General features: G+C 51.4%; 1 protein-coding gene across 1 annotated transcript in view; it reads right to left on the bottom strand.

The window, feature by feature from the left end:
- Positions 1 to 236: 236 nt before the first annotated feature.
- The window catches only part of CARD11 (caspase recruitment domain family member 11), a 54,807-nt gene continuing 42,917 nt past the window's right edge, over positions 237 to 12,126 (bottom strand). Inside the window, exons 18-25 of the mRNA XM_012808691.2 lie at positions 11,098 to 11,338; positions 10,287 to 10,383; positions 9,685 to 9,780; positions 8,041 to 8,176; positions 6,941 to 7,120; positions 4,393 to 4,517; positions 2,879 to 2,994; positions 237 to 791 (exon numbers count right to left, since the gene is read on the bottom strand). Coding sequence (XP_012664145.2) covers positions 587 to 791; positions 2,879 to 2,994; positions 4,393 to 4,517; positions 6,941 to 7,120; positions 8,041 to 8,176; positions 9,685 to 9,780; positions 10,287 to 10,383; positions 11,098 to 11,338 — 1,196 coding nt within the window. The 3' untranslated portion in view covers positions 237 to 586. The remainder of the gene's footprint in view (positions 792 to 2,878; positions 2,995 to 4,392; positions 4,518 to 6,940; positions 7,121 to 8,040; positions 8,177 to 9,684; positions 9,781 to 10,286; positions 10,384 to 11,097; positions 11,339 to 12,126) is intronic.

The raw sequence follows: 12,126 nt of genomic DNA, 5'->3' as shown, positions 1-12,126 counted from the left end.
TAGGTATGAATCAGGCCTATCTGGGGAAGCTGAGGTACATGGTCACCCCACCTTTACCCATGAATGTGGGGCTGGAGCCCTTTTGGCTGTTAACTAAGCTTGCTGGGAGTAGTTTTCAGGTTTGGAAGGTGGCAGGAGCTGAAAACCGCTGCAAACTTTTAAATAGTAATTTTAAAAATCAAAAACAAATGGAGCAATTTTAATGCAAAAGAAATAATAACATTGTACACACCCCTTTCTCTGATCTGTCCTGCCTGGGAATGCGCTTATGGTGCATCCCCAGGCCTGGCAGATGCCTGGCTGCCAGGGTCCTGTTCCTACAGGTGCACCTGTCCCACATGTTACATTCAACTGCTGCTCCGCCTTCTGAGGGGCTAGAGGCCTTAGGGCTCTGGCTCACCTCCTCTGCTGCCCTGTCTCCCTGCTTAAGGCTAGACGGTTGGGCCAGCCCTGGGGTGGAATAAATGATGCCTGCTCCCCCCAGGTGTGTCTGTCCCCAGGGGCTCTGAGGTGGGGCTCCACCACCAGGTAAGACAGAGCCCCAGCCAAGCAGCTCGGTGGGTGCCTCCCAGACTTGGGGGCTTGCTCACAGCTGGTCCTCGTCCACCCAGACGGTCTTGCGCTGTTCCTCGCTGATCTTGTCCTTGATGACTCGGAGCAGCTCCTCCAGGCTGCCCCACATGTCGGCCTCCACTGTGGCGTAGAGGCATGGCAGGGCCTCCAGCTCCTTCTCTCTTAGCCGGCACACACGCAACAGCTCCTCCTCTGTGTCTGGTCGGGGTAGCAGCTTCCTACGGGAGACATGTGGGGCCGCGGGGAGGCTGTGGGGCTGGTGCTAGTGTGGTACCTGCCAGCCTGGCCATCACAGTGCCAGAGTCCTCCCTGGGCCACCCTGATTTCCCCACTGACTGCCCTCTCTGTCTGGTGCCACCAGAGCACCAAAGACCTCCTCATACATGGACTGTGCCCTTCATGTTGTTCACTATGGAAATCCCAAGAGGTGGGGATCTAAACAAATTCTTATTGCTGATCACGATGAAATACACACAAAATGAAATTTATTATTTTAACTATTTTAAGCAGTAGTTAATTCAGTAGTGTTGGTAAATTCACATAGTTGTGCAACCAACCTCCAAAATGCTTTCATCTTCCCAAACTGAAACTCCATTAACCATTCCCTTGCCTTTCCCTTCCCCCAGCCCTGGCACCCACCATTCTACCTTCTTTCTCTAGGAATCTGACTGCTCTAGGGACCTCATCTAAGCAGAATTATGAAGGATTTGTCTTCTGTGACTGGCTCATTTCATTGAGCACGATGTCCTCAAGGTTCATGATCCATGTTGTAGCAGGTGTCAGTATCTTTACTTTTTAAGGCCGAGTAATATTCTTTTATCTAGATAAACCACATTTTGTTCATTCCTTCCCCATCGATGGACCCTTAGATTGTTCCTGCCTTTTGGCTACTGTAAATAATGCCACTATGAACATGGACGTCCAGGTATCTCTTAGAGACCTTGCTTTTAATTCTTTTGGTTATATACCCACAAGTAGACAGCTTGGTCATATGGTAATTCTGTTTTTCATTGTTTGAGGAATCATTGCACTGTCTTCCACAGCAGCTGCATTTTACACTGTTACCAGCCATGCACAAGGTTCATTTCTCTATATCCCCCCAACACTTGTTCGTTTCCTGTTTTTTGGTAGGGGCCATCATGATGAGTGTGTGAGGTAGCACGTTTGCTCATTGATGTCCCTGGCACTTAATGGGTGCTCAGAAAATGTTTGGTGAGAAAGAATGAAGTGGTCCAACCTGAGTTTTAGTTGCCCCACCTGTAAAATGGGGTTGTGATATTTATCTTGCAGTTGTGCACAAGGAGAGGCCAGGATCTAAGATGATGGCACTTATGGGCAAGTCTGTTCTTTTTTTTTTTTTTTTTTTGAGACAGAGCCTCAAGCTATCCCCCTGGGTAGAGTGCCATGGTCTCACAGCTCACAGCAACCTCCAACTCCTGGGCTCAAGCAAGTCTCCTGCCTCTGCCTCCCAAGTAGCTGGGACCACAGGCGCCCGCCACAATGCCTGGCCATTTTTTGGTTGTAGCCGTCATTGTTGTTTGGTGGCCCGGGCTGGATTCGAACCCGCCACCTTAGGTGTATGTGGCTGGCGCCTTAGCCACTTGAGCCGCAGGCGCCAAGCCGGCAAGTCTGTTCTTGTTACCCAGTGCCATCTCCTCTTTCAAATCACACAGCCTACCCTTTAACAAATCCCACAGGCTCAACCCTGAATGGGATCCAGAATCAGGCTATTCATCATGGCCTTCCAGATAGCGCCCCAGCCCCTGCACCACCACCCTGCCAGTCTCAACATGGAGGTCAGAGGGGCCTTTAAATATGAAGCTGGACTGTGTCACTCATCTGCTCAGATCCTTCAGTGGCTTCCCATTGCATTTGGAAAGTGGAGTTGCATCTTTCCTATAGCTAATGTGTCCTGACATGGTTTGGAACCACCTCCTCTTACCATGAACCCAAACCCTAGCCTAGTTGGGGCTATTCCTGCCCTGGGGTTTGGGCACCAACTATTCCTCTGTCCAGATGTTTCTCTTCTAGCATTTGGTGGGCCCACTCTGGCCATGTGGTACCCTGCCTGTCCCTCTAGCACTCATCACACAAATGCATCCCACATGTATGAGTTACTATTTCCATAGCTGAGCTTGGTGTCAGGTCCACAAAGTAGGGGACTTTGCCCAGGCTGGGGTTCTATACTGTATGTGGACTTAAGGGAATGAGGAGGATGGGAGGTTGGGGGGGGACAAAGGTTTGAGAGCCCTAGGACCTGGAAGGTATGTGTGGGGAGGGGAAGTCTGGGGTCTTGGAATCCTACCTGAACCTCTTGACATTCTTCTCCGATACTCGAATGAAGAGCACGATGGGGAAGATGTTGGACTTGATTAAGTCTCTGGTGCAGCCAATCCCAGCCTCCAGTAGACAATGCTTGTTCTGTGAGCACAGTGGCTATAGTCAGCGGCCTCCCTCCTGCCCTCCCCAACCAGTGCAGACACCTGGGCGGGGCTGGGACACAGGGCTAGGCTCCACAGGTGAGACTCGGCCTCTATGAGAGAAGAAACTGGACGCAGGCACCGCAAGACTCTGCTGGACATAGCAGTGCGCCGTTGCCAGAGGCCAATCCCCTGCCTGGGCGAATCAGGCAGTGGGAGTGTGTTTGAATAAAATACTGGCTACTCTTGTTGGCCTTGAAGGGCACCCTTGGTACTAGGCAAGAGGATGGAAAACACATGAAGGTGAGGCAGCTAGGCTGGAGGTCCTGAGAACACCTGTGAGGGTTCTGTTATTAACCATGGGCTCCTCTTCACTGAAGGCATTACTTGAAAAAGCCACCAAACTTTGCATTGAAATTGAACATAAACACAGCATCCTAAGTATGCAGCTCAATGAATTTCACAAGCTGAATACACCCAGGCCCAAAGGTGAAATGGCCATCCCCGTGCCCCAGAGTCTCCTCCTGCTCCCCACTCCCACTGCAGCCACTGCCCAGACTTTAACAGCACAGCTGCTGGACGGCATCACCTTCTCAGCCAACACGCTCTCCCTACTCCAACCCTGCCAACTCATTCTAGACACCCCAGCTGTCAGAATTTCCTAAGCTGCTACAGCCCAGACTTGAAAAAATAACATACTGTCCTAGGATGGCTGATGGCTCTGCTTGTGCATTTTTCTGTGTTTTAATGTGGGAGGGTGTACGAGTGACCATAGGCTGGACTGTACACTCAAAGTTCCTGGCTGGGTGCCTGCTCCTGCCCTCCCCAAGGTTCCTGTCCCCACAGAGCTGACCCTTACCCCTCTTAACCCTCACCCCCTACTCCAGGATGCTGGGGAAATACTGCCCTAACTTGGACTTTCCGAGTGCTAGAACGAGAGGGCTCTCACATGGCCTGGTTCTGGAAGAGTTGGCCTTGCACACAGACAAGTCCTCTGCCTCGCTGTCAGCAGCCCTCCTGATGCCCCCATTTTTCCCATTTGGTGAATGAAGTACCTGTCTCCTGCTTGCTTGTCCTGTCTCTCACCCTGACACACTTGCTCTCTATCTCTGGCCCTTGTTATCACAACCAGACACTCACATCCCTAAACAATGTGAACTGGCACACCAGCGCCAGCAAGCCATCAAAAATAGAAGGTGGTCCCAAAATATTAACCTACGTCAGAGTCCCGAGAACAAGGGCACCGGGAAGGAAAGTTAATATGGGGCAGATGTGGAGAAAGTTTTGTGGGGGGGAGTGAGAGCAGCTCTTCATCCCACCCTTGCCTGGGGATGGGGGCCTCCCAAAGAAGAGGGGGTGAGTATTCCAGCCCTGCTCAGCCCTGCAGTGCCCACCTCACCTTGGCTGCCACAGCTTCAATGTTGGCGGGAACGACGCACTCGAAAGTGTTGGGGTTCTTCTCTCGGGAGTAGATGATGGTCTCCATCTTCTGCTTTCTGAGGAACTCATCTCTTGTGACAATATCTGCAGACAGAGGGGCCAGTCCTGAGTCAGCACAAGGGGGTCATGGGCTGATAGTCCCATCCAGGCCCTGCCCACCCTCAGTCAGTGGGCTCTACAGAACTCCTTCCAGACATGTTTAAATGAACCTTGTCTCCTCCACTATAGGTGAAGTCCCTTGAGGGCAGGGCCAAGGTCATACTTCCTCACACTCTCCACAGCAGCCCACAGAGCAGGTGTTTAGTAAATAAATACTCATAGGACCAAGTGGCTCAGGCAATGGTGCAATGCTGATCACCAGTTGCCAACCACAAAGAATCTCCTGTGTTACCACCCAATTATCTGTCCACCCCCCCATTCACCATCTTCCATCCATCCATCCACGGATACATCCACCTTCCCAGCATCCATTCATCCTATTCACTCATCCATCTACCCGCCCACCCATCCATCCACCCATCATTCACTTACCCATTTGTTTATTCACTCATCCATGTATTCACCATCTATCCATCAATCCATTTACCCACCCATCCACCCAACCATCACCTGCCCCCCTATTCTCCCATCCATTCATCAATCCATTCACCCATCTATCTATCCACCCGTCATCCACCCACCCACTTGACCCTACTAAGGGTCAGGCAGTAGGAATAAAAATATAATAAAAACACAGCTGCTGTACTCAAAATACTATAATCCAGCTGGGGAGAAGAAAGTAGGTTACAGATAATTATAAAACTTAGTGGGTACAGTGATGGGGTACTTAATGTGGAAGCACCAAGGAGGCATGGGGGAGAAGAGTATAGGCAGGCTTCCTGGAGGAGGGAGGTATTGGAGGCTCCGTCACTTGCTGGATGACCCTGAACATGCCTTTAGTCTCTGGGCCTCGAGGTCTCCATTTGCTAAGGAAGGAGTATGGAGTAAGTAAGATGAGGTCTGAAATTCTCTGCTTAGTATAGGCTGGCCGGGAGAAGCCCACACCAACCCCAGGTTCCAAGTGCAAACTCAGAGTGTATGGGGAAGTGAGTAGGGAGGGAGCATGGCAGCCAGTGGGTGGGGGAGGAACCACCCACAACTGTGAAGTCACCAAGGGAAAGACAGAACATGCCTGTAGTGTTCAATGGGGCAAAGTGGGGTTTTCAATAAGGCTTTTTATCAAGCCTCCTATGGGCCAGGTGTCAGCTGAAAAGGGCTTGGGGCTTCAGGCAGAAGTGAAATTTTCTCCCCAAGTGTATCCCTGGAGGGGTGAGTGGCTCCCAGGGGTCAGGCAAGAGAAGGGCATCTATGCACACCCCCCAAAGTATGTGGGGCCAGGGGACTGCTGGGCAGTAGAGCCCTGTTAAGAAGGGAGGTGGGTTGTAGCCACTGCTCAGAGAGGTATGGAACACATGTCTGTGTCCTGTCTGCTCTATCTGGGGGGCGAGAACCTGAGATCCAGGCTGAGCTCTGCTGCTCCCCAGCCCCTGACCTCTATGAGAAGAGGCTGCCAGGATCCTGGTTTTACAGATGAAGACTCAGAGAGGTTGATGACTTATCCCCAGGCAAAGACAGAAATATAACTGTGGTTACCAGGGGTTGGGTGAGGGGATGGAGACTGAGTGTTTAATGGGGAAGGAGTTTCAGTTCTACAGGATGAAAAGAGTTCCGGAGATGGATGGTGGTGAGCCCTCAGGCTACCCAACAAAGTACATGTACTTAATGCCATTGAACGGAACACTTAAAATTGTTAAGATAGTAAATTTCCTGTTATATTTATTTTACCACAATTAAAAGAAATCCCCTAGATATCTGATGTTTAATTGGTCCAAGTGGGCATGGAGACACATTTTTTTTTTTTTTCTCCCTGAGACAAGGTCTCAGTCTGTTACCCAGGCTGGAGTACAGTGGTGCAATCACAGTTCACTGTAGGCTCAAACTCCTGGGCTCAAGAGATCCTTCTGCCTCAGCCCCCCACGGTGCTAGGATTACAGGTGTGTATCACCACATCTAGGCTGGCATCCATATATTTAAACACTGATGATTCTGATGGTGGATACAGCATAGCAGGGCTGGGCCTCTGTGCTCTGCCCACCTCACTGGAGGCTCTGGGGCAGGTGCTATCATCCCTGCCAAGCACATGGATATTGAGGCCCAGAGTGATTCGTGGCTGGCTTTGAGCCTAGGGCCTAGAGTGGGGACTTGAACTCCTGGCTAACCCTGTGATTGTTGTCCTCTCACCCTGAGGTGAGGGAAGCAGCTATCCCTGCTCCCTGAGCCACAGGGACAGTGTGGGAGTAGATTCAGCCCCTCACCATTACACCTCATGAGGAGGAAGCACTGCCAGTGAAATCTACTGCTCCATCCTCAGGGATGGAAGAGGAGGAAGGAGGTGGGGGGAGGGGAACGGGTGGTCATCCGTCCATGGGCATTCTGTGGGGCTCCCCCTGTAGCCCATTCCTGTTCACCTGACTTGCATATGGTGAACTCCATGGCTCCCCCTGAGTTAAGCAGCTTCTGGACCAGCGTCTTGGCCAGCACAGTGGGTGTGAAGAGCACGGGCCGGCGGCGCTCACAGTGGAAGGCACGCACCAGGCTGTAGGGGATGAGGCTGAGGTTCTTGCCGAGCTCGCTCTCTGGGTCCAGCTCTGGTGGGGGCAGGAGAGTATGTCTGTCAGGGCCCTGCTTGCCCCTCTGTGGTGCCCACTTGGCCCCAGGGCCTGGAAGGCCTTCAGGGAGGATGTGCTTCCTGGGGCCGAGTCCCAGAGGCCACTGCACAGAAGGGCGCCCACACTGCACCAACAGCCCCATGCCATGGAGGCCTAGCCAGGAGCCCTGGGCATTCGGCCATGTCTTTGGGGGCTATGTCAGTGGGGAGCTTGTTGGGGGTGGCAGGTGGGGTGTAGGCAGGCAAGGAGTACAGACTGGCAGGGCTTGGAAGGGAGGGGAACTCCCTCTGTAGCAGCCAGTCAAGGTTAATTTTCAGAGAGGTTGCATGGCTTGGGACCTGCAGGCCCTATTCAGCAGGTAAAGGGGAGGCACAGAAGCCAGGCTGTGGCAGGCTGTGGGACCTCAGTTCCACTTTTTCAAGTCTCCTCTGGCTGGTGTGTAGGGTGCTAGGCAGATGCCTGGAGCTGAAGTTCTGCTAATACTGTCCAGAATCCAGCACCTTATCCCTTGACTTCATCCTTGACCCTCCTCTGACCATCCCCTGGGGTTGTGGCCTGCCTTCCCCTGAACCCAGGCATCTGGCTGGCCATTAGCCAGGCCTTGCCACAGGGGATAGTGTATCTGGTGGCCCCTCACAGGCTGGATAAATGGCAGGAAGTACTCTGTGGGTGAAGAAATCACCCTTGACACTTCACAGCAAACAGCCCAGTTAACATGGACACCTGGGCTCAGAGTGACCATGATGCCACGAAGGTTGAGCTTGGCAGATGACACCCCAGGAGGCTGTACAGTCTTTCCACTCAAGCAGAAGTCCAGACCCCTAATGGGAACCAGGGTGCCCATAAGTGGGGCTATGTGGCCTGTGGTGGTGGGGAGAAGCAATGTGGTCATGGGGTACCTTCCTGCCTCTCGGTCAGGAGCTTGGTGGCGTCCAGCGAGGTCCGGGCCAGGCTTCCCAGTGGGCTCCCAGAGATGATGCGGACCCGCTCGTTACTGTTCATCCGCTTGTACTTATTCTCAGACCTGCTGACGAACTGAAGGAACATAGGGAGGGAGCAGTTGGTTGAAGCCGCCTTGATCTGGACAAAGCCAGACTTTTGTTCAAATCTCAGCTCTGCCCTCAGGGTCCCTGGGCCAGTCACTTCCCAGCAGGTGGCATGAGTCCTTCAGCTCCTGGGTAGGTGTCATTAATGAATAAATGCTCAAGCTCTCAAGTTCTCTTCCCCAACCCGGCCCTTAATGGCCTCTTGGCTAAGTCTGCCTACATTGGGGAACTTTGGGTGCAGTTCCTGAAGGCACATGGGATCTGATTTGTTCTGGATGGTGAAAACCTCTGGATGTCCTCTTTAGCAGGGATAACCTACAGACTGCACACTTGGTGGTCATAAACCAGACAGTCTCACCACGGCCCAACACCTGCCTCACTATCCCCAAGTCTTCTGGGGAGAGGCATCCAATTCCTGCCACAACTCATAGAGTTGAGTCCTAGAGTGCAGACATGGGCACTCCAGCAGTGGGCACAGAGCCAAGTTCCCACTATGTGGGGTCTCTCCCCACCCTTCCTTCTGCAGAAAGAAAAACGTAGGTGAGTTGGGACCTCAGCCCAGCCCTGGTGCTAGCTGGTGGCATGCCTTTGGATGAGACTCTCAAAGTTTTCAGACTTTTGCATGACATGTGGGTAAGATAATGGGTCATGTCAGATATTTTCTTGAGGAACACCTCAGCCTTTGCCAGGGTTCCCTTTCACCTTATGTCTCTCTGCCACCTGTTTGTGTCTACCTGGGTTCTAGGTCACACCGCTAACCATTTCTATAGGTTTCCTCTGTTACAGTGTCAGGATGGAGCAGGGCAGTGACACACTGGCTCTGCTGGGGTCTAATGAGTGTGGCAATCACACAGGAACATGCTCGTGGGGGCACATTTTAATATTACTCATTTAGCTTTTGTCAACTGAAAATATAAGAAATGGTCACAAAGAACATTCCTGTATTGATGTGAAATCACTTCTGAAGATAATACATACTGTGTCCATGCAAATAACTTTTTTTTCCTTTTAGAATTAAGTACAAGGAAAAAAACTTTTTTGGTCCTGAAGAGCCAAAATGTTTCCATAGACAGATAAGACTTAAAGAATCTGCTAGGATTCCCTTTTTTCCATGGCTGCCAGGATGCTCAGATAAATTTAATGGTTAACCTGAGGAACTACACTGGCCTAGACATTTAACATGCTTTCTTCTCTTGATACATTGTTCCTGATTTTCTACTAATATTTGTATAGCCAACTTAAGTTTCTTTTAGTTACAAGTTTCCTAAACTCTTTTATGAAAGCGGAACTTGCTTCCAACAGGCACAGAGACTGTCTACCGACCTGTCACTGAGAGGATAAAACGGGACAGGAGATGTGAGGCACTGTGAAAAGTTGCAAGTGGTGTACAAACACAAAGCATTGTTATTTTCATACAGGCGTCTCTTCTCAGCAGGGAGAGGGCAAAACCACAGCAAAATGTGATTGAAAGTCAGTAGGCACTCCGGAGAACTTTACCTGAAGGAGTTGGCCAAAAAGGAAACTTGCTCTAGAGAGGCGGGGACTGACCCGGGGGTCACTTGTTGAAAGCAGCTCTTCGGGTTGCAGGGTGTTCTGAAATGAGTTTATCAATCAGTCAGACCCAGCTGGGCTTGGCGGGATTTGTGAGCACAATGATGCTGTTGAGAACCAGCGACCTGTTGTCAAGTCCCCTCTGTGCTAAAGCTTCAGTTGTGGAATCAAAGAGTTTCAGATGGAGAGAAGATGGCGAGGGGTGAGAGGAGTCCTGAGACTTGAGGAAGGTGACTTGTTTCAACAGAGGCCACAGACAGCAGAGCTGAGGCCAACAGTCCAGCCAGAACTGGAAACTGTGGCTCAGACACTATCCTTCCCCCCTACACCTGCAAAATTGGGGCCTGGAGGAGGGCACAAGAGGATGGGGCTTTCCTGAGGGGGGCTTCTTCTACAAGGGGTGTCTACTCATTAAGAACTGAGTCCCCTATAATTCCTCATCTCAACAATATTAATGGCTTCCACTCTTCATTCCCTCCAAAAAAGACATGGAGAGAAGCTGGAGAGGTTTGCACCCTACTACCCCGAAGGGTATTGGGCACACCTACCCGGAGGGCCTTCAAGGTGTGGTGGGTGGGATCTGCCTCATCCCGGCCACCCCGGTGCATCAGGCGCTGTAGCTTGACCAGGAGGAGTTGCTGGGCCCTGGGGAGACAAAAAGGGCAGAACCTCAGGGCTGGGCCTAGGGAAACATCCGACCACATGTACCCACATTGGTGGCGCATGTGCCTGGCCCTGCACAGGATGGCCCTGTAGATAGTGTGAGCTCTGAGTCCCTGGAGCATCCCGGGGAGAAGACGGTGCCTCAGCTCTGCATCTGAATTCTACCTCCAGCTCTGAGTCACTGTGGGGCTGTGGCAAAGTGGCTCAACTTCTCTGAGACTCAGTTTCCTCATCTGGAGGTCTAGTCTGATAATACTTACCTGGCAGGACTGGCCTGAGAAGCAATGTTTTAATCTTACAGTCACTACAGCCTTTACGTCTCACAGATGCTTCCTAGATGCCTGCTGCGTTACCTGATACTACCTGTGCTTAATTCCTGGTGGTTAGCCCTGTTTTAATCACTTAATGTGGTTGGAACATGGCCTCTGGAAAAGAAATGACTAGTGAACACATTAAGAGAGCATAAGATGGACTGCCAAGTGATCTGGTCACCACTAGCCTGAGGAGGGTGCTAGGGCAAGAATGGTGTCCGTGGAGGTGGGAAAGGTTTCCTGGGAGGTGGGACTGGGGACCTCCTTGTTCAATAGGCAAAAGAGTGGCCTTCTGTGCCCAGGCTCCTTTGCGAACCCCTTTGCTGATGTTTGCAGCTTCCTCAGCCCCTGCCTGGTGGTCCATGTGGTCAGGGTTTGCCCTCACCGGCTGTAGCTGGGTATGGTACCCATGTCCAGGTCCTGGTCTGTGAAAAGGTCCACCCGTGCACACAGCCATTCGTGCCTGTCCTGATACATGGTGTCTCGGACATGGACGACATCATCACACTTCAGGGACATGGTGCAGGCGTCCAGCTGGCTGGAGATATTCAGGTTTAGCCGGATGTAGAACGAGTCCCCTGATGTGATCAGGCCTTCCTCCATGTCCTTCAGCAACTTCCGGTACCCTGAGGAGGGAGAGATGCTCTGGCCGTCTGTGGGCCCAGGGCTGCAACTGTCGGGCACCTCCCAGAGCAAAGTCACTCACTAGCACCCTCAGATAATGTGCCCATATGACATTTCCCTCTTAGGGTTCATGGCTGGAAAAAGTTCTCCCTCCCTAGGGAATGGGTAGCCATTTTTGCCAGTTTCCCTTTTTGTCCTGGTTGCCAAAAGGTGCAGAGCTAAGGTTTGTGTCAAGTTGCAACCATCAGTTTTATAGCATTTTGGCTGCACTCTCCATGACTTTCCTACCATTACACGGCACTTGCTTTTGTTGTTGTTGTTGTTGTTTGTCAAGACAGAGTTCTACCCTATGCTGTGAGCAGAGTGCAATGGCATCATAGCTCACTGCCACCTCAGACTCGGGCTGTGGGCATCCTGCTGCCTCAGCCTCCAAAGCTGCTGGATTACAGATGCTCACTGCGGTGCCCAGTTGGGTTTTTCACTTTTTTTTTCATGAGTTGGGGTCTCACTCTTGCTCAGACAAGCCTTGAACTCCTAAGCTCAAGCAATCCTCCCGCCTCAGCCTCCCACAGTGCTGGGATTACCGGCATGAGCCACCGTGCCCTGCATGGCACTTGCTTTTTAAAAAAAATTTTAAATTAGTACATAACTTACATACAGTAAACTGCATACATTTGTAATGTATGCATTAATGAATTTTCACAAATGCATGTGTGGATAGCCACCACCTGGAACACTCTCTGTCAATAATAGCTCTCCCCAAGGTAAGCTTTATCCTGTGTTGTTACTA

Source organism: Otolemur garnettii, unplaced genomic scaffold, assembly GCF_000181295.1.
Source record: "Otolemur garnettii isolate 467f Iridium unplaced genomic scaffold, OtoGar3 scaffold00092, whole genome shotgun sequence".
NCBI lineage: Eukaryota > Metazoa > Chordata > Mammalia > Primates > Galagidae > Otolemur > Otolemur garnettii.
The sequence above is the reverse complement of the archived record's forward strand: the minus strand, read 5'-3'. Positions and strand labels throughout refer to the sequence as shown.